At 32.1% G+C, this 22,971-nt stretch overlaps 3 protein-coding genes across 27 annotated transcripts in view; 2 read left to right on the top strand and 1 right to left on the bottom strand.

The window, feature by feature from the left end:
• The window catches only part of LOC105676039 (CUGBP Elav-like family member 2), a 339,661-nt gene extending 330,102 nt beyond the window's left edge, over positions 1-9,559 (top strand). For 19 of the 25 annotated variants that reach the window (XM_067355660.1, XM_067355656.1, XM_067355658.1 and 16 more), the window contains one exon: positions 67-9,559. In XM_067355660.1, the coding sequence (XP_067211761.1) occupies positions 67-194 (128 nt within the window). In that variant the 3' untranslated portion in view covers positions 195-9,559. The remainder of the gene's footprint in view (positions 1-66) is intronic. The other 6 variants (XR_010890354.1, XR_010890353.1, XM_067355664.1 and 3 more) reach the window with 6 other exon arrangements.
• Positions 9,560-16,035: 6,476 nt separating this feature from the next.
• LOC105676056 (transforming growth factor beta regulator 1) lies at positions 16,036-19,262 on the top strand. The gene is made up of 5 exons (XM_012373646.2): positions 16,036-16,291; positions 16,399-16,627; positions 16,804-17,080; positions 17,163-17,382; positions 17,689-19,262. The coding sequence occupies exons 1-5, from the start codon at positions 16,172-16,174 to the stop codon at positions 17,848-17,850; spliced, it is 1,008 nt and encodes a 335-aa protein (XP_012229069.1). The 5' UTR covers positions 16,036-16,171; the 3' UTR covers positions 17,851-19,262.
• Positions 17,130-21,498, bottom strand: tank (EI24 domain-containing protein tank). The gene is made up of 6 exons (XM_012373647.2): positions 21,164-21,498; positions 20,420-20,589; positions 20,094-20,349; positions 19,647-19,990; positions 19,294-19,368; positions 17,130-19,202 (listed from the first exon to the last, which is right to left on the bottom strand). Exons 1-6 carry the CDS (start codon positions 21,176-21,178, stop codon positions 19,115-19,117), a joined length of 948 nt encoding a protein of 315 aa, XP_012229070.1. The 5' UTR covers positions 21,179-21,498; the 3' UTR covers positions 17,130-19,114.
• Between the last annotated feature and the right edge of the window lie 1,473 nt (positions 21,499-22,971).

Genomic DNA, 22,971 nt, shown 5'->3' with positions numbered 1-22,971 from the left:
CGATTGACACGAACACGATATGGACGAATGGAATGTATAATTCTGCATTTTGCAATACTGTTTCAGGTTTCGTATCGTATGACAATGCGTCGAGCGCGCAAGCGGCGATCCAAACGATGCACGGTTTCCAGATCGGCATGAAACGACTGAAGGTCCAGTTGAAACGATCCAAGGACGCCTCCAAGCCGTACTAGCCGATGTCACAGAGCGTTCGTAGGTAGATACCAAGGACTTCTCGGACACCTCGGACATCTTAATCGGGACAACGCTCGTGCGTTTAATTAATGACCGCGATGGTTGAATATTATTCCGTAACGGAATCGCATCTAACGATAGGTCTAGGTAGACAAACCAAAGTATTAGGTGGCGGTATTCCACGATGTTCTCTAGTCAAGCGATATTTTCCACGAAGGTAGCGAGCTGACGGGTTTACGATCAAGCGTCTTTGGACGCCGAAGAAGAGACGTCGCCGCTCGGCACCTTCGCCGTCCTATCGAAACGAGGCTGTGATAATCTAGAAGACTCTCTTGTTCGTCGGACTGACTTTTCTTCCGAGGTGCAGGAACGTAATTTATCCTTTTAATATGTCGCTTGTGCGAATTGTCCCGCCGAATTGTCTTCTCTCTTCTACCTGCCGGTCAGCCCATGTGTGAATTTCAGTACATTTTTAATCCAACAATCTGTTTATTCTGTTCACGTTTGTGCCACGTTGCGATCGTGTGTCGCAATTACATCAGTTAACCTTTTCAGTGCCAATATAAAAATCCTGCTTTCTTCGGTAATCCATTCCAGTAATTTTACAGGAGACAAGATAGGATTTTAACGAATTAGTATTAGTAAATTATTATTTTCAACGGCTTAATTTCGTAGCCTATGATGACCAATTTTAGAGAGTGTGATCGGAAATCTTAGAACACATTCAGATCTATTAAATTCAATGAGATTTAATTAATCGAGATTATTCAACGCGTGATCAATTTAATTAAATGAGCCATTTATCTCGAAAGTGACTTTATACATTGAATTCTGAGAGATTAATATATGTGTTAATTTATCGTTTATATTCTCGTTAAAAGAGACTATGTATGCAAGAGTTACACAATTATATATTTTATTATGTTCTTATGAAAAAGAAAGTTGTGTGTAATGGACTTGGTGTGATTGTGAGGGATGATATTTATTTTAAATAGAAACACTTTCCTTGCTTTCTATTTGTACAACAAATTCAATTAATAACTTTCAAAATAAATGGCTCTAGTATGAAATACTTTTGAAGGCTTCTCTGTTCGTGCGAAATAAATAAAGGTTTTTCAAGTTTAGATTAAACTCGGACGTATTCTTAAAAATCAGCTTCTTGATAGCGCATATTGAGCGTTTAAACGTGCTTATTCTTTTTTTTTTGTACTCATCTTATCTAGCACAAAGAACACATTTAGATAAATACACGATGTAAGCCGGACAGCCATGTTCACGCTAAATGCGCGATGGTACAATACGGGCCTTTCAAATTATAATATTCGCCCGTATTTATCGCACGGTGTCGAAAACATGTTCATCTCTTTCGAATCTCAAAGGTGCAAGTCTGGCGGCACGTTTCCCGGATGATGCAATCAAACTACATCTCGTTGCAAAGGCTGCCAGTAAAGCTTTCTGTGCTAACTTACTGTTGCACAAGTGGAATTACGTACGTGAAGTTCACTAACATACGTAGCTTTTTCCCCCCAGGAGAGTAAGAGTAGTTCGCTTTGAATTTTCACGCAGCGTTCAAGTCGTACCTTGTAACCATTTGACGGTTTGACTTTTCTTTCTGTTTTTTTTTTCTACCTGTATTTTTGTAATTTATCTTTTTCTATCTCTTTGTCTCTCTCTCTCTATCTATCTATCTATCTATCTATCTAGCTCTCTATTTCAATAACCGCATAGTTTGTGAACCGGTAGTTGAGCCGGAAGATACGAGCGATACACACAAGGATCTACCTCACTCATATTGCAATTATGTCAGCAGCTATTATACCGCGTGTATCCTTGGTTCAGTGTTCGAGGCGCACAGAATTCGATACGTTCTCTCACGTGATAATAATATCACTAAGTTTTTTATGGTTAATCACGCTACGACGCTTTATTAGTTAGTAGTACTAACATTGCCATGTGATTTTTTTAAGGGGAGGGGGGGAGGGGATACAAGCCGATTGTCGCAAGCGGTGGAAAAGCCGATCGTTTCCGTTAAAGTATCCGTGCACATTAAAACATTTGCACGTTAAAACGAGTGCTCTACTTATTGTTTCTGTTATTGTTGCAATTTCTGCATCTATCGAGACAATCGAGAATGAACAGCTTCGACAACGAAGCAACTATTGGAGATGTTGTCTGAACGATTACTGTCTGTAATTGTCCGTGATTGTTTGTAATTCGAATTCTGGAAACCATCGGCGAATTTCACCGACCGCGTTGCATTGGCAACGAGTTTCCACCGATGCGCTATCGAGCACTTTGTTTCTCTTTCCTTGTGACTGTCTATCAAGCTGAACAAAGTGGATGCTCGTTGCTCGTGTCTAAAAATTCGGCGAAACACCTGTGTACACGACGCACGACGTTGTTGGTTTGGCGGCCCTGCGACTGTTACCCTTCAATCTTTTGATGGTTGAAGCAATTCTGTACATTGTACTATGTCAATTTTCTTATCAGGCATATAATTTCTAAAATACTATCTTATTGAATTGTTTTCATCTTGAAATAATTTTATCAATCTTTTGAGTTTTTAACTATTAGTATGAAAGATGGTAAAATTGTAAAATGATAATTCCCTTGAAAATATTTTTATCTACTTTTTTTTAATTAATCGTAATATGCTATGTATTCATGCTGTGCCAAACGATAATAATTGAATCAATTCGAGAGTGAGAAAGTTTGCTGTGAAAATTGGGCAAACTTGATCTCGCGGGCCTCCGGAGAAACCATCACCGCGTGCGCGTCTGCTCGGGGATGAATTTTCATATCTGGTGTGTGGTGGTGACTAACATGTCCGTGTGTTTGTTTGTGTGCCAGCAGGTGGCCTGTGACGTTGTGACCGTGTACTCTCGATCGGAGTCGCCGTGCCATGTCAGTCTCAGTCAGTCAAATCGGTATCGATCGTTCACTCGACCGGCCGATCGATCAGTCACGATTACCCGGTCAATCTCTCGATCAATCTATCTGTGTCTGTCGGTGCCTGTACAAAGAACAACACCCGCCCACGCGCTCTCACTTTCGCCGTAAGATCCTCTGCCCTGTCGATCTCTTTTCTCTCTTCATCTCATCTCTTTGATCTTTCGCGCGTCCACATCACCTGTCTACGAAATCGCGATATATTATCGCGCCGAAAGGATTGCCACCGATCCTTCAAAAGTTGCGCTTTGTCCTCTTGATCGCGGCTGCGCACGTGAAACGCCGAACGCATCCTCAAACTCAGAGGAGAAATTAATATGTTGGACGTATGAAAAGCCGCGACCGAGAAACTGCGCACAACTGCGCGCAGAGGAACACGACGAAGAGGGCCAAGAAAGTGGAACGAAAAGCGGAGGACAATGCACCGACGATCGAGCTGGGTTCCTCGAACGAAGCTACACGCTATATTAATTGTCTGTCCAATTTTCCCCTGTGTATATATATACAGATATATAAATATATTATACAAATATTGTACATACACATATATATGTACGTGTGTATGGTATGACGTGTGTATTCGCGTGTGTCGAGAGCGCGATAAGGATTCTCGTGGCTGCGATGAAAGAGAACGAAAGGTCGAAAAACGTACAGCACGAGTTGTGCGAAAAATTTCTTATACATAAATATACATATATATATAAATATATATAGGTATACATATATGTTCATAAATCGAATTATTGACTGAGAACTATTTTTATCGGCTCTACTGTCGGGATCGCTGTCAGCGCCTCGCAGCGCCTGTTTATATTTATAAAATATACATACACACACATATATATGCGCCGCGGCGAATTAATCGTGTCGGCGAGATAAAACGTGTGTGTATAAAAAAAAAACGCGAGAGACAGAGGCTGGGAAGGAAACGCGGACGAACAATGATCGTGCGGGATCGGCGCGCGTGCGATTTCTTAGACTTAGATCGTGCAAAACATACCAAAAAACGAAACTGATACAAAGAAAGAAACAAGACCGAGAAGTAGCGGAGAAGCGAGCATAAGAGACACATTTTGTAGTAATTTGTGATAAGATTGTATTGTAAAAGGGACCGGACATAGGGCCGCGTTCTGACCTTGTGTGAAACTCGATGGTTCCATGTGGAACTACCGGGTCAGATCGCTCAGAAGTAACACATCAAGCGTCACGTATTCGCGCGTTAATGCACACGTTCCATTCTATATTGTCATCAGAAACATTCGTGAACTTAAACAAGTACTCGAGATGCGACAAATTTTTACGAATTTTAACGAGTTTTCACTGATTCGGCGCACTCTTATTATTCTTTTCGTTAAGTGCATTTTACGCGATTAGTTTTAATTCTTCGCGAAAAACTGGATATGGGACTGATCGGACGAATGGAAAACTTTCATATACCGACGCAGTATGCAAAATATGCAATGACAGAAGGGATTATCAAAATAGTTGCGAACAATGTCGCAATTAGAAAAAAAAATTTATTCGAGCAGGGTTGCGAAATAAATTGGAAAGTAATTGACAAAACACTTTGAATTTAAAAAAATTAAAAAGTTCTGTTGTCGATTACGAATCAGTTTGCGGAAACCTCGGGTAATTATAAATTAACAACGCGCTTCTACATGAGATCTATCTTTGCATTATTTTTAAGACAAAATCGATGATTGCAACTTCTATCATATCTTATCGAGAAGAAACGGATGTTTCGATATTTACTTTGCAAATAATGTAGTTAACTTTGATTCAATTAAAATAGATATTAAACATCTTGCTTTTAAGTGCAAATAAGATACAAGTGACAAAATTTTAGATGTTGTGTGAGTATTATCGAAATCGCGGAGTACAGATCAATTATTATAAATATTTTCAACTGGATATGTGTGACAGACGCGAAAATCGATTGTATGATGAAGCTGTGCGATAATTGTATTCGAACGAATCAAAATTATCGTGCATGGATATACACAGGGTTAGTGATTAAAAATAAGTCATTTTCTAAGTGCTCTAGTCTGGATGTGAAAATGCTTTCGTGGATATTAATCTTAAAGCTGATCGCAAAATTAAGTCGCGTTATATGTAACAGGAAGATTAATACTTCGTGGAATCTTCGAATTAGCACAAAACAATATTCTTCTTTTTATAATCCAAATTTTGAAATTATTATTTTCCGATTATGCATATACATAAGCGAAATTTATTATGTATGGTACTCTAAATTTTTGGAATATGATTTTCTTTTAATATAAATTTTGAACAATTTAAAAAAATTTTTAACTGGTAGATGTATGCGATCGATTAATGTTAAAAAATATTATTGAGAATTGATAAATCACGTCCACGAAACGCTAGGTACTTAATTACATTACACGGAAACAGACATTCCAAATAACAAAAAAGTCCAAAAAATACTTCGAAAGTCGTTAAAAAAAATATCTTGATTTTTCAGATTTTATTTTTTGCTTTTCAGAATTTTTTTTTTTTTTATATTTTTTGGACTTTTTTATTTTTTGTGAGATAAACGCACGAATATCGATTGACGAAGTGTTTTTCTCTACGTTCCCTATATTTTACACAATCGCCAAAACCATTTAAAACTGCTTTTTTTTCGAATTTTGTCTACAACGTTATCCAAACGATAAAATTTTGCGCAACTTTCTTTCGAAGAGCTTTGTTCCTGAAGAAGGGATATCCAAGCTATTTTTTTTTTTTTTTTTATTCTAACGATTGTCGTGTCGCGTGACGTTTCATGATCATTGTTCACATCTCAAATTTCAACAATATACATATCTTTTGATTCCTTTTTCTCGTGTAATCTTATCTATACAGCATTGAAGCAAATTTGCTGCATGCATTCAATTATAGGATGGCAATAACTTTTTTATTTTTTCAAAAATATTAGTTATATATCACTGTATTATTTTTAGATTTTTCTAGAATATCTTAAAATAGGACGATCTATTTTAAGATTAATTCATTTTAATTTTAATATTATTTCTATTTTGAGAGTTTAAGAGAAAGAAAAGCATGAAATTAAACATAAAATTGTATTGTTATTAATTAATGGATATGCACATATGTCGATATAAATTACAAAAAAAATTATATTACATTTTAAATCGAGCATGTTAAATAATGATTCTTCAAAATATATTTAGAAAAAATTAATTGAACTAATTTTGTCCGCATTATCATTAAATTGCCATTAACGATTGAATGTATGTAATATTGCTTTATTACCAACAATATTAACATGCACACGTGCATCAGACCAAATGAACGGAGCAACCGGCGTTGCATTTAAGATTAATACGAGAAGATGAGTTTTATTTTGCATTTGCGATGAGCAGAGAACGTCGTGCTCCGTACGAATTACCAAAGAGATGTCTTTAATTAATTGATGTACTTATGCAACGCTAATGACTAATCCACGCCAGTGTTGATTGTTTACGCATAAACAAGAATTGTTTTTATTTTTATTTCATCACATGTAACGTAAGCAGGCAAATGACAAAAAGCAATAACTGTTTATTATTTGCACACACGCACATCCCGTGTGCTCAAAACACATAATATTACATTATGTAAGTCTAATTAAACTGAGAATTTGAAGATTATAAATTATAAAATCCAAATTATCCAAAAATGAAACTAAAACCGATTGGTAAAAGATAGTATAAGCATTTAAAATGATTTTTGGCATTGCAAGTGATCATTAGACGTGCAATATCTCAAAATAATATGAGTGAGATATCATAAATTTTACGAAGGAATAGTTTGGATCTTTAAGACATATGCGCAAATAATTAACATTGATTTACACACATTAAGTCGATTGACTAACAATAGAAAACGAGCACGCGTACATATTAGTCTTGTGCGTACATACAAATAGAGCCTAGTCACAAATATCGTTAACAAAATCGAAAAGTCGTTTCTATGTTCGTGTCATTATCATCATCGTCCTGCAGCACGTGCGTTGACATTTTTTTGTTAATGCTGTTACGTTTATTATGGCTATTGCTATGTTTATCCTTCTTAGTTATATCTGTTATTCTAATTTGATTATTTCTATTATTAGAATTATTGCTATTATTCCCAATTATGATTATTATTATTTTATTATTAGTATTATATAATTATATTACTATCTTTGCCAATAATGATGATCATTTATTGGCATCTATTATTACTATTATGACTATTATTTTTATATGTATTATCACGAACACTGCGCGACAGCGATCGCGATTATCGCCTGTTACTGTTGCCGATATCGATCGCTCGCTTGTTTAGTGCCGCGATGGCAGACTATCAGTTTAGATGTAAGTCAGGATCAGGTTACCCAGATATTTTTATATCTGTTCAAGACATTAATGTACGTACGAATGATTTCATTCATTATCAAAATGAATCGCGTATTTGTGCGATTATTAAACGGTCAAATAAGGATCACTTATTGAAATGGTCGTTCCTACACGAAGTATACGTTATAATAGCATGGGATAATATATACTATGGACGTTAGACATTTTTCTTTCATTTCTTGTCACTTCTGCATTAGTTTATTTTTATATTAGTTATCCAAAGATTGGGTCAAATTAATTGTCAAACTGAAGTGTTCGAAATGTTCCCTTCATCATTTGGTAAAATAAATCACACATAAATGCGAATGACAAATATTATAACACACTATTGTTTCTTCTTCATAAATACAAAAATTTTTATATTGTAAGAAAATAGGAATGAAGAATTAATTTTTTGCATTATTATAAGATAAAATATTCTCCATTCTTATATATTTAACTAGAAAATATGAACTTTTGCTTTTGCATTCTTATATTATAAATATTATTATAAATAACTTAAGTAATTTCGCCACATATTAATAATATAGATTTTCTTTTTTCTCTCGCACACGAACCAATCAATTCGGTGATCCTGTTCGACCGATATTTGCAACGGCACGGCCATCAAATCACTATTTTTTATCTCAATCTAAATTTATATTAATAGATTATGTTCTTGTTTCTAAATGTTTGAGCTATTGCTTCGTACGACTACTGTTATACTGAGTATATCATTTTTGCGTCGTCAACAATCTGTCGTGCTTCTTTATTTTTATTTTCTTATATGCGAAAAGTCGAATTTGTTCTTTTTTTAATTTGTTCGTCCATTGCGTTTCTCTCCTCTGGTGCAAAATGTATACCTTTTTTTTAATCAAAAGATAGGATGCGTCCTGATCGGAGCTATCAAGATGATTAATTGTGTCCAGTGAAGTGCAAATAATTGTAACATATTGAGTGCTGGTTATTATTTGCATGTAAACACATTTTCTAAAATATTTTAGTTTTCTAGAAAAAAGGAAAATAGTAATTGAATCAATTAAAGGTAATTGTTGATCTAATCAAAATGATTAACTAATTAAGACCCGAAATTTGATGACCAGTGTGCTCACATCAAAGTGATGATGATAAGATATCAAAATGATTTTGTACCAAAATATCTAAATTCTTTTAGTGTCAGATATTTCTAGCACCCAGCATGTTAAAACCGTTGCTTTGGATATTGCAAATCGTGTGATGTTTCGTACTTAAACAGTTGCAGGAAGTACTTATACGTATAAAATATAACTTCTCAAAAATATTTGAACTATTGAGGAGAAATGTGTAATTTATGAAAATATTCGACGAAAAACATTTTTTTTACGAATTTACAACCTGCACGTTTACTTAGACAATTGACGTATTTTATTGATAACTATTATGTTAAAATGTGTGATAACGTTCTATATTACAAGTGAATGCTACCAACGTGTATGTGACTTAAGTTGAAGACCATCAAGGTACTCCGAAAAACGCAATTAATCCTATCTTTTTGATGAGATCAATTTGATCCTCGACGAAAGACAATCGTGCGAGTAGAGTATCGAGACTTATCGCTGTGATTACTCCACGTGCACAATGCGATGGCTTTCCACATGCGTGCGTGTGTATCTGCCACGTACAAACGAGCACTCATGTTCGGGCATTAAGTGTTTTTGTATTTCTGTACACATACAGACGTATACATATGATGTGAGTGCCTGCGTGCGCGATGATGTTTATCGCCTTCTGTCGTCGCGTTTAACGCCGCTCCGCGCGTTTATTCTTAAATCTACATTTTTGTTTAGTACCTTCTTCTTTTTGTTCATTTCTTTTTTGTTTAATTGCTAGCTATTTTTCGTTTTTAAAGAGCCGGCGGCGAAACCGCGGAGACCGTCGGCGTTATATCGTTGAGTATACATATATATTTTTTTTCTGTTTTGCTTGGTCTACAGCGCGATCAGTATATGTGGCGTATGTTGAAAATAACAATACATATATTTATTTTGTTGTTTTAATTCTTTTTTTTTCGCTTTACACTACCACGATCCTGATCCTCTTGACCATCGTATATTTGATCACCGCTCTAGTGGAATCCATAGAAAAACTGTATAAACGCGGAACGATTCACAAATAAGAAGATAAAAAACGAAGTTGTTCAAATGACTGATTTGAACGATCTCTTGAAGCAAATTATCTCGACTTGGTCCAGTAATATGATGTTGGAAATATTTATTTCAGCCGGACAGATCTTTTTTTGTTCATAATCTCGTCGCTTTTATATATCGCATAAAACATTTTGTACGTAAACTGGCGATATCACACATCATTAGTGCGGACAAAAATAAGAACGTTCGCTATACTTGCTTTCAGAAAGTTATTTTTTGTGGCTTTCAAATTAAATATAAGTTTATTTTTTCAATTTATTTATATCTAACATTAATTAAATTAATTAAATTAATTTCTATTGCTTTCTTATAATGCACTCATGTTGAAAGAAGTGTATTATTTCAGATTGACATCCAGTCCAACGCTTATCACTTAAATATTGAAGACTTGACATAAAAAGATCAGTGAATGTTATTTTTCAAAAAATTATTTTTTGTTAAAGAAGATTACGTGCCAAGGCATTGTAAAAAGCTGTAATCGATGAGAACAATGACAAAGTATAAAATAAAAAGTAAAAAGAATTTATCGCAAATAAATAAAATATTTTGAAATGTATATTTTCTCCTAAGATTGTTTCTTTTAATATTAACAATCTTTTTTTGTGTCAAGGCTCTTCGATGACATGAATATGCACGAGTTGTGATCTTTCTTTCGAAGCTTACACGAAAATATGAATTGTACAGAATCCGCACGCACACCCGCAACAATCATTCGACGAACTAGTATGTAGACTACATAGGCCGTATCTAGTTCGTAAGGATATTTTTTGTACGTAGCAAATTCCAAGTGATAATTCTGTCGTTATATGGTCGATTCTCGTCTCTAAGAAGATTCTATGAAGGTAACGTGTGTTCACAGTGGCGCGAAGAAAGGATTGATGCCCGGATGCAGTTTTAATAAACTTGTATAATGCATCAATATTTTGTACATATTAATTGCGATCGCATTAAATCAGACAAAAGAATTATGCACTCTTCTTTTATCATACGTGTTTTCTTGTTTGGTTCGTCGTTAAAGCATTACGACAAATATGGAAGAGATCTAGAAATAAATGAAAATAAAAACTGCCTTTGAAATAAAGATAAAACACTGAATCTCTTTCATAATTTTTATCGTTGCGATTAAATTATTACAAAGACATTAAATGGTCAATCATTTGATATTTCTTTGGAACATTGGACATAATAATGATTTACTTTTAATGATAATAAACATTTGAAAATGAAAGTGTCAGATAGATTAAACTATTCTTGTAATTGTAATTGTATAATAACAATGTTAATCGCTTTAATAAGTCGGATTCTATTTTACTCCTTCAAAAAAAAAAAAAAATCAAATTTTTACACAGATTCTCTCAAAGGCGATATTGTTTAGGTATTTGATCAGGAAAATGCAAAAAGTTTGACAAAATCCTAATTAAAAAGAAAAATAATACTTGAGATTTTTGTTAAGCAATTATCCGACACATGTTATAGATAAAAAAATATTTAAAAAATAAATAATTATGTCCTGCGATATAGCAGCTCTGTTCAATGAGAAATTTTGAATGTGTATCGATGCTGCGGAATAGAACAAACTAGCGACGGTTGCCAAGTTTGTTACTCTTATCATGTAAATACCAATCATAATGTTGAGTGTTTAACTTGTAGAGACGAGTCCATGTAACTATTGTACATAGCAACGTTTAACGGACCACGATGCGCATTTCGCTTCTAACGGAGCTGCGCCACTGTGTACACGCGTCAGCGATTATTCCAGTGAGTGCATGGAAGTGTATGGAATAGTGTTGAAAGTCTACGCATAGTCTACGTGTAGAATATCTGAAGCGCTACTCACGCAAATTACGGCCCGTATTCATATCTCATTTAGTGCTAAATGTGGCCATATAATTTTCAGTCTGTTAATAACAGTAAATGTGATATTTAGATCACCCAAAACTTGAAACCAGATTGTTGTATTAACGCGCGCAGTAAAATGTAACATGATATTATCTAATTTACGGATATAAAGCAAATAATAATAAATTGAATGACAGTTTAACTGATGTTCATAACATTATCTTGATCTCGTATCTAAAAGCATTAAAAGTAGAAACGTGTTACAGAAAAATATGTTTTAATATAAAATTATTGAACTTAAATATATATAACTTCTATTTTTATTAATATTCTTCACTTAAAATATTTTTGAGGAAAAATACGAACAAATTATTTGATATAATAGACATCATATATTCCATACGTAGACTATTGTTCATATATGAACACACCGGTATGAGAGAATAAACGTTGAGCTGTGCTGTAGAATGAGAAATTACAAAATTAACGCGTTAGATGTTCTTTTTTATATTCCGAGGTGTACCTTCGAACCGTTTTTTAGATTTTGCAAATGGCATTCATCGACAGACAAAAGGCGCGAGTAACGATGACAAAGCTCGTTATCGATGGCCGTCGACTGATTGTTAATTGCATCCGTAATTCGCGCTTAGTGAAATCGTAGCTAGTATATGTATCTAAAAAAAATTGCATGTAGTCAGCGGATAATTGCGTCTGCAATTAAAAATATCGGCCGATTGGGATTAAGAATAACCATCTCTAAAATGTGTGTCGCTATCGATGTTCGATCTCCATGATTGGGGCCCTTTCTAGATCGCAAGTGCGCGTGGATAAAACTCATGCCCATAACAAATGCACATATCTATTGATATAAAGAGTGATAACTTGAAATACACAGCTAATTTGAGACATACATGCATGGAGACTAGTTGCGCTAGTTAATAGAATGAGATAATTTGTTCTTTTTTTCAATTTTTGAAAAATTTATCGAGAGAAAATATGAAAGTCATATAAATTTAAATCTAACTTCCATGCATAATGTGTGTTTTAAATAAGCACATTTTATAAAATTTTAATAAAAAAATAATATTTATAATATTTAAAGTAACTAAAAACTTTATATTTCTTTGCACTACAAATGTAACTGTTATTACTCTTTTATCATCCTTATAATTTTATTTCTCATGTCGCTCGCGTCTAGAACCGACCCTACATATTATTCATATAAATATTGACTCGTAAACCAACTATGCAAACTCAATTAACTCGCAAAATAGCGCAAATTAATTACTTCGACGAAAATTAAAGCATTTTCACTTCCAATAAATTGCAACATTTGAAACAACCAATCGAGCAGTTTTTTATGTTTCTGAATTTCACGAATTAAATGAATTATTTTCATTATGATAAAATCTAGTAAAGTATAATAAATTTGATTGTTGTTCTCGTAACAGAACAAATGTTGATTTTGCTCGAGTTCACAGTATGGGAAGTATTTGTCGCACAAATTCGGTTATATCGCCAAATATGTACGTTGTTGAACAACGGTTCTTTCGATAATTAAATTGCAAATGTTAAAATTTGCCTAAACGATGCAGCCTAATCGAGAAAGTTACTCTTAATATTGTAAACGAGTAATCCTGATTAGATAAAAACAAATTTGCATGTGCGTACAGATTTTCTTTCTGTCTCGAGGCACTTGTTCTGACTGTGAGGTCGTTAAGAATACAAGGTCGGAAAATAATTTTGTAGATTAGCTTAATCTCGCTAACACGGGTGATAATAAAAGAATTGCACACTATGTAAAATACATTTCTGACAGCGTCGGATTTATGGCTTTACATTAATTTTTTTTATTTTTAATAATAAATGAATAAAGTAATTCTTTATGATTGTAGTCTTATTTGTGACAATCATGTTATCAGTAATAAACACGAGTCTAGCGTGTTTATATTAAATGCGATATACTTAACATAGCTTAACTTTTTGACGTCAATGCATTGTGTTTTGTACATAGTATCGATGTTTCAGACTCGTGTTTATTCTTTCCAGTTAAAATATAGTCACAAAATAATACTGCAATCGTAATATATCTCTTAGCAATTAATTTAATGAGTACAAAAGCGATTACGCTGAGGAAACGTTTCAATTAAAGTTGCAAAAAAATATTGTAATATATAGATGCGTTTAGTAAGGATACCTTTTTTCCAAAGGTGCTGGTTTTAGGCACAATTAATTATGCAATTTTTTTAAGCATACAATAAAATCAAATTTTCATTTAAATCAAGTTTATAATTAAAAACACAAAAAAAATGCTAAAAAGTCTAAGTATTTATATATTAATTTATATTTTTAAGTTTATTATTGTCTAGAAAACAAAGCAGTACTTTATATATTCATAAATCCGCCGCTGAGCTTTAATAAGAGTAGTATCGCTCGTATGCGATTAAAGGAGGATTGATCGTTCGTGGAAAGCATCTATAATTTTTTATATATATAGTTAATTATATAAAAATGTACAAAAAATCAGCAAGTAGTTTGAGTATTTTTTAAAGTGCATATAGTGATAATTATAGAAGTGGTATTTACCGTTTGAATGTCATTTATGCCCAGTCTAGCCCAAAGGATGATTCACTTGTTCCGAGTGGATAATTTGATGGGTGAAAATTATACTAAAGTTGGCTTTTAATTGTATTAACCCAAATAATTCTTTTTAATTGGATAAAAAAATTGTTTAATACAATTAATACGATTAAAAACCAACTTGAGTATAATTTTCACTCATCAGACTGTCCACTCGGATGAACAAGCAGGATCATCCTTCGATCTAGACAGGGCAATAGTAACCGAAAATGCTAATATTTATATTCATATATTTTCAATAACATACAATTTTTTATTAAATTTGAAGGATATGATTTAAATTATTGTATTTCTAATAAGATTTCCACCGACGATCAAGATTGCGGGCTATTGATGGCGTACATTTTTTACGAGAAACAAGCTAGAATAAATGAAGTGTGAACAAAACGAGTCTCAAAGTGAAGAATGGATGTCTTCGGTGTACCATCATGTCCTGCAGAGTTTTGTGTAATCGTTGTAACGACAGCGGTGACGATCGCGCACGATCGAGCAACTCGCATCGACATAATAATTAACACGATTTCTAGGATAGCATAACGTTTATCGGACAAGCTACGAGTCACGGTGTTTAAGTATAGCGACCTTTTAGATTTTATATATCGCGTGTGTGAGAATATGCGGAGGAGCGCGTGCGACAGCGAGGTGTGCGCGTGTAAATGCGTATGAGCGCACGCGTCACAGAATTTAGGTTCGGCAGGTTAATAAATCGTATTTTCGAAATAAATCTTGTCTCATGAAATTATTTATCCTTTCAATCCTCAATTTTTTAAATTTTTCTCCACAAACATAAAAAGACCAATAGAATTTTCAAAAGTAATTTAAAAATAACAAATTGCATATTTGAATTGTATGAAATTTTAAAATTATTATTGTTTAATACAGAGAAAGTATGGTTGTATTTTATTATTTGTTTGAAAAATTGTAGACTGCGGATAAAGGATATAATTGTCAAAGCACAGTTTTTAATACTTGTAATAAATATTCGTGAAATAAAAAGATTATATTACGCCACGATGTGACACACGATGTGACCATTGCAGAGATAAACAATTAATGTCTCACAAGTAATAAATAACAAATAAATGACAAATTACCTCATCGGTGCTTTCTCCTCCTGAGCCATACAAATGTTCATATCTTTTGTTTGACACCTCCTCTTGGTCCACTCGATGTTACATATACATTTACTTTGAGCGAGTTAGGCCAGTGATGATTATACCATATCAATGCGCGCATAATTATATTCTATCAGATTCAATTCACAACGAACTAAATTTCCGGCGTACAAGATCTAACCCTACTACCGTACCGATTTCATTTTCACTTCGCAACACTAATCACGACGTAAATATCGTTAACTGTGAACACCTGCACACGTTACGATAATCGCCCGTCACTTAATCGGCACTCCCGATTAAAATTCACTTGTTATGCAATCTTAATACGAACAAAATACGCAATTAATTACGAAATGTTTTCTACGTTGAAAATCGACGCGCCGTGAAATTATCTACATTAGTAATTTATGGATGGCGCGCGCGCGTGTTGAAATATTTCAAAATGTATAAAAATAAACAATTTATTTTGTCACTGCGCGTGAACTTAACACAAAATACGATAATATCTTTTAATGAAATATTTTATATCATAAATAAATTGAAATATTTGGTATAATTATTTGATGTTTTTTTATATACTTTATAACAAATTATATTTTTTCTGCATTTTATCACGCATATTTCACTTTTTGGAATTCGAGATTTATCGAAAGGTGAATTGCAATACTCGATATTGCAATATCGATAGATTGAAGTAGCGACTAATCGCAACGATGTTGAACTTTATCTCTTTAGTGGTACTCTGTTGCACTTTCGCATACTAAATATAACCTATTGTGTAGTTGGTAAACAGTTGTCAGTCGTTATAATATAAACATACAGTTTCTCTTTTGCAAGTAAAATATTTTATTAATATAAATACAATATGGCCCAAGCATATGATAGTTACTACAATGATTATCATAAAAATGCTGAATTAGAACAAAACATAAAATACAAGAAAAAATACCAGAAACTTAAAAGGATTGTGAAAAATACTGTATTTGTAAGTCTTAATGTAAACATAATTTTAATATTTTATGAGCTTATATAAAGAACTATATTTTATACTTTATTTGTAATTATGTGACAACAGATGTAATTTTAATGCAGGAAAATGCAGCACTATGCGATCAGGTTGCACATATGCAAGAGAATCTGATGCTTGTTAAAGAAGAGAGATTGTTTCTTCTACGCAAATTATGCCAGCAATTGGGAGAAATAGAGTCTAATTCTATGATGGCACGTTCACAGTCAAATAATGTAAATTCACCGTTATTTAATCCAGATGGTGTTACACCAAAAAAGACAGTAAAAAAAAGAATTTCTACAGAAGGATCAGGTATTTTTCTACAATCAATTGAGACTGTAAAAATATCATTTAAATTTCAAGAATTTGAATAGCTTGTTGCCAATGTTAGTATATTTTAAAATATTTACTAAAATTAGATTCAAAGAATATTTCTAATCTATTAGTGTATTTTTATATGAAAATTTTCTTTTTTAAATTTTTTGCAGAATCAAAGAGTAAAACAAAGAGATATAACAAAACTGCCAGAAGAGTAGTGCAACTGATTCCATTAGATGTTCATGGTAGACCAATATTTCCCATAGCTTTGGGAGACCTTACAATATATTCTCTTGGTGAAGTAGTATCAGACAGAATTGCGTATCATACAGAAGATCTTATATTTCCAGTAGGATATTGTAGTACAAGAGTATATGCCAATTTGAGAGACCCGAGAACAAAAAGCTTGTATACCTGTAAAATACTAGACGGTGGTCCAAAACCTAGGTATGAAAATATAGGAGCAATTTGAGAGAATAATCATTTTTAGAAAAAATTAGGATACAAATATACAATTTATTGTTTATAGATTTGAAATAGTGTCTGATAATGACTTGGATCAGCCACTAGTCGGATCCAGTCCTGACGAGTGTCACTCAAAATTGTTGGCAGCAATTTCTCCGACACTTTGTTCAATAATGCCAAAGGGTGCGGATTTCTTTGGGATTTCTCATCCTACAATACAAAATTTAATACAAAGTTCTCCTGGAACACGTAAATTGGCTATGTACAAACAACAACGTTTTGAAGTATGTATATAATATTTTTAAATTATTGGACTTTTAATCATGACCAACGCTTAAATTAAGAAACATTATTTGTACACCAATTATGAGTAACTTTTTAATGATAGAAGATTAAAAATTATTACATCTAGTAAAACATTTCTATCAAATTTTCTGAAGCGCTAGAACGTTTTAAATGTAAAGAAAAATCTGCAATTAAAAAATTTAGGATATTGTGTTTTGAAATTTTCAAGTTCCGTTTTAAGTTTAACTTTTAAGTTCAAAATATTACCAAGATTTATTATTTCATTTAGAAGTTATATTTTATAGGTAAGCAAAATCGATCGAGCTACGAGTCCAGTAACAGAAGTGGAAACTGATCCAGGGCTCGGTTTTGCAGCATTACATAGGCATTATACTTTGAACTCTTACAGAGTAAAGGAAGAACCTTCAGATCATGATTTACTAGCGCTTCAAGATCTTCTCGCTTGATTAATATTATAAACCGGATATCACATACAATTTATATTAAAATTAAAAATAAATAAAATATCTCACATGAATAAAACATTCTTAAACTAAAAGTTTTATTAATTACTATAGATTTAATTTTTATTCTGTGACGAAGATTTTGTGGTTCTTATGTTATTGTTTGAACTTAATTGGACTACATTTGTCACAATTGTGAGCAAGGTATTTTTCAATAGTTCTATAATATTTATTTAAGCCATAGTATATAAAATCAGTAATTTATGACAAATGTAATAATCATTATTTCCCTAATTTTATCATACAAATTGATATATTCTTACATTATTAGCAAAATTTATCATATGATCATGATATTTTTAGTTCATTTTAATTTTACATGATTTTCGAATGAATCATTCCTCGTAAATGATATGTATGGCACAATACATACTTAATTAGGATCAATAGACTTAACTGATTATAATATTTCTATTGGCGCTCTTATGTATAATCTAAATTTATTTTAAATTAAATAACTTCTGTTAAATAGAACACTTTTAAAGATGAATATAAAATAGTCATGTATGGCGCACAACAGCAGTGTATTGTTTAGATTTATATTTTAATATTTGGAGTTATATTTCAGCTATTCTATTGTATATCAAGATTATATCATAACTAGATTGGGTATTTTAGCTGCCACAAATGACATATTGATATTATAGCATATGTTTATAATACACGTTTATAGCACAGCGCCGAATGGAGATCACAAATCGATATTGAAAAATGACTAGCTACAGCGTAAAAAGCTTAAAATATGAATTCTCATAAAAATTGAGAAATACATAATTTGTATATCGGCGATATCATTGAATGAAGTACATCACACATATGAATAACTATACGTGCATTATTACATATGCGTAAATAAATATTTGTACTGATTGGCCCTACATACCAATTCAAATATAGCCAAGTATTGTTTTCATATTTCAAAAGATGATAGAAAAAAATATAAAATTTATAATATTTTATATACTTTCTTGTTTAATGTCAAAAAATAAACATACCTTTTGCATTCTTAAACTTGTAGTTGGGTTAAATAAAAAAAATATTCCCTGCAATAGCAAGCAATAGATATCCAAACACTTTGTGAACGTTACTTTATATAATTATTACTTTTGCATGAATTTTTCTGTAACAAATTTTTGTAATTTTTAAATTTGACATGCAAATGGCATAAATTAGGCATGAATATTCATTTTTTCATATGTCTTCACTGTCACCGTATATTAGCTCGTCCGATGGTTTTATTAAATAATGTGTTCGCGATTGCGATTACTGGTGAAAATAATTTCAGCTGGCAATCGCTGCAACAATGCATTCATATGTTAAACGTAATAAATGATAAAATATTGTGTTAAATTAAATATTATGTTTTATAATAATTTAGATACATACCATACCCCAGTTACGGGTTCCGCTTCGTTTCCACTTACAATGAACAGTGGAAACAAAATGGAAAAAACACAGCCACTAAAAATAAAATATAAATACATTTTATAAATATATTAGGATGCTTTAGAACCATTTCTTTCTTTAAGCTACTAATTCGTAGATTTATGCAAAATCAATTTTTCTATAGCAAAAATTTATGGAAATTAATGAATTTTATTTTCACATTGCATTGATTGTTTAAAATTCTGCATCTTTCTAAAAAAAAACTAACTAAACAAAGACAGAAATAAATATTTTTAGATATTAATAGACGTTATTATATCTGTTAAGAAAACAATTAGGAAAATATCTCGTACCTTATAATATAAGAATTGGGCATTTTGGTAAGTAGCGCTAATGGCATACCAAAGCCTAAAAAGTAGGGCCAATTGCCCTCAATAAAAGTTAATCGTCTATGCAACTCCCAGCCCATATTGAACCATTTGTATTCAAAGGCATAGAGAGCATATAAAAGGCACAAATGAACAAGGGCAAGAATTTCTCCTAATGGTCTTAGTGGTACTTTGGACACCAACATTCCTTGTCCCAGGAATAACATTTGAACAAATATACTGAAAAGTGTATCAGCTATCAATTTGCTGACGCTTGACAAAAGCAATGGCCTTCCTTGTCTGTATCTATAAGCACTATCCGCTATGTCCTATGGAATTTATAAATACATTATATTTATATCTCATCAGTATTTAATTATATTACTATTTTTGTGAATAATGAATACAATTAAAGTTTGTGGAAAGTCTTACCTGAAACCATAAGCTGTTAACTATTTTGCTGAGCAAAAATAATGGTAGTACCCATATTGTGCTAAATATAAGAGATAAAAATGGTTGGATCCATGACCAAACAATAAGACCCATACCAGGAGAGTGGCCGAATATAATAGTCAATAAGTACTTCACAAGTGGCAAGAGTCCAGAATCAAATATGTATATACTAACCCCCAACACTGCACCATTCAATGCACAACATTGCAAAGTTCTTTTCAGCACTGTAGATTCTCTAAAATTAAGCAGATTAAAAAATATTATTACGCTTATTTTTTGCAGACACGAGATGATGATAAAAATACCTTTGTTTACTCTTGGAGGGACTTTGCGTAACGAGATCTCTTCTTCTGAGGTCTGCTCTGGTAGGAGATTTTCTGACTAATTTTTCATTAATTTGCTTATCTATATAAAAGAGAACAATAGCACCCTTTAAACTGTCCACAAATCCTCGATACATTGCATATATTATTCCCTGAAAATACAAAACTTCATTCAATATGGTATATTATAAAAAACAATAATAGTAGAGTGAAATATATATCCATATAATTATAAAAAGAAACAGACAATATCTATTATGGTTTTGAAATATACAATACACAAAATACAAAATATCCGATATACAAAATAATAAATATTAAAATCAAGTTCAACCAACAAATTTTATCCAGTTAATTTCATAGATTTGATATTTAGTTGCATTCTATTTATAAAAATAAAATTGATATAATTCAGAGATTTTGTAATAAAAAAGGGGAAAAATACAAAACTTAATCCATAAAATGCAACTCTCATGAATAAATCTATTCATTAAAAATGGAAAAAATGAATCAATTTCTACACTATTATTTTATATATATTTTTCACATTGTCAATTCTTTGATTCTCTAAACAAAATACATCAAAATCAAAATACATCGACAAGAGATATTGATTACTTGCTAAATCGTTTAACAGATAGTAGATAAAAATAGTAGTTGGAAACATGCATGAGTCGAACGAGGTGTGAAGAGACGCACATCACCATGAGGTTAAAGTCTACTTACTGTCACGCTATCCATTATATTGCGATGATGTTTGGCTAAACGTGCCTCAATTTACGCTTGTGAAAAACGGGGAACAACACATCGGACGGTCATTTTGTGTTACGAGGAAAAATAACGTGTCACAGCACTGCGGGCTGCGACGATTAAAATCGGTCACTTGCTTACGTTTAATTGTTACAGATGCTTGTGCGTCAAGCACCTATCTTCAAGTCAACGCTAGCAACAATTCGTGCTCTCTACCACGTTCTTTAACAGCAGTGAGTTCCGTTGTTCGGAACCCATCCCCTCTCCACCCCACCCCCGATTTCCGATATTAACTGAAAACAAACAGGAATATCAGCTGATCAGGCAACGCGCGAAATTACGATCCACGTCGTATCTTTGCCATTTTTTAGGCTTGAATTTTAAATCGTCGAGATATATTTGTGCATTATGTCATAAACATAACAAATGATTAAATAGAGTAGTATGCAATCTTATGAAGAAAAATTAACAATTGGCAGGGAAATTGTTGGCACGGTTGATGCATATATATACTTGCCTGTTCATTTTTAGATGCATTTTCAGCATTTATTTTCTTTGCTCTTTCTTCCTCCAACGACTAAATATGCATCTATTTCTATTCTTAAAATAAATCGAGCTAAGCATGTCGATCTGGGAATTTTCCCAGAAGAAAATACTATATTAATAACGATTTTATATGTATAGTTTTTTTTATAAATATACAAAACTAATTAATTACTAGGAGAAAAATATCTTAGATTAGTTAAAATTAAAGTTATATAGATACTTTCATCTATTACTTTTTCAATAAACATGTACATATATATTTGATACATAGTTACGTACAATTTATTAATGTAATCTTGTTATGTTAATGAATGACTTGATTCAGAAATTATCATAAGACTTCATCCATGAAATGATGATTACCTATAAATTGATTCTATCAAACTCTTATTTATATGCATGCATATTTTATGCATATCGATAACAAATAGTTAAAATTAAAATAAACATATATAACAAAATTGATTACAATTACAATTTTATTGCAATATTGCATAGGCAAGTTGAGTGGTCTTGTCGAAATAAGAAATATATTGTGTCAAGAGTGCAATGACTCTACCTGATTCTGATTCATCTCAATTTCTTAATAAATAATTAACTATATGCTATTTTCAATACTCTGGAACCAACATTTTGTATTTTATTGGTTTATATGATGGTGTAAAATGAGTTACATAATGTTTGCTATAAATGTTGGATTTAAAGGTAATAAAGTTATATATTAATGTTAATTAAAAATTAAAAATTACATGTCAACTAAGTTTATGTAAATTATTTATGTAATAGAAACATATCGCATTACTATTTATATCCGCTTGATCTGAAATAATGGACTTAATGACATCCTGCATTATATACTGCTGAAAGCTCATCATAATTTAATGCTAGTTCCAATATGTTCTCCAACAAGTATAAAAATCATTTTACATTTAAGAATTTGTAAAATCTAACTGTAAGATCACATAGAATGACTACTTTAATATTTTACTTTACTATTATTAATCATGAAATATAAATTAAAGCAATCATATTTATAATTTATAAACTATTAAATATCATTGATTATTTTTTTTTATTTGACGTGCCCTGTTACGTGCCGCAACTTTTTGGTCCCTTAATTACCCTTTTTTATTCGAATCTTCAAACCATCTTTATCTTTACTCTTTCCAGACCTTAACAAATGACCCTTCTATAATTGCAAAAAACGTGGGTTAGCCTAATCACTGTTCCTGTGCATT

Source organism: Linepithema humile, chromosome 5 (assembly GCF_040581485.1).
Source record: "Linepithema humile isolate Giens D197 chromosome 5, Lhum_UNIL_v1.0, whole genome shotgun sequence".
Lineage (NCBI taxonomy): Eukaryota > Metazoa > Arthropoda > Insecta > Hymenoptera > Formicidae > Linepithema > Linepithema humile.
This window is presented reverse-complemented; position numbering and strand designations above follow the sequence as displayed.

What these genes read in the sequence shown, in the direction of transcription:
- LOC105676056 (XM_012373646.2), top strand. Translation starts at nt 16,172, where the DNA reads ATGGCCCAAGCATATGATAGTTACTACAATGATTATCATAAAAATGCT. An exon ending in TTGTGAAAAATACTGTATTT is followed by an intron (nt 16,292 to 16,398) that starts GTAAGTCTTAAT and finishes ATTTTAATGCAG; the next exon opens with GAAAATGCAGCACTATGCGA. An exon ending in ACAAACAACAACGTTTTGAA is followed by an intron (nt 17,383 to 17,688) that starts GTATGTATATAA and finishes TATATTTTATAG; the next exon opens with GTAAGCAAAATCGATCGAGC.
- tank (XM_012373647.2), bottom strand. An exon ending in CCCTCCAAGAGTAAACAAAG is followed by an intron (nt 20,350 to 20,419) that starts GTATTTTTATCA and finishes GCTTAATTTTAG; the next exon opens with AGAATCTACAGTGCTGAAAA. An exon ending in TTAACAGCTTATGGTTTCAG is followed by an intron (nt 19,991 to 20,093) that starts GTAAGACTTTCC and finishes TAAATTCCATAG; the next exon opens with GACATAGCGGATAGTGCTTA.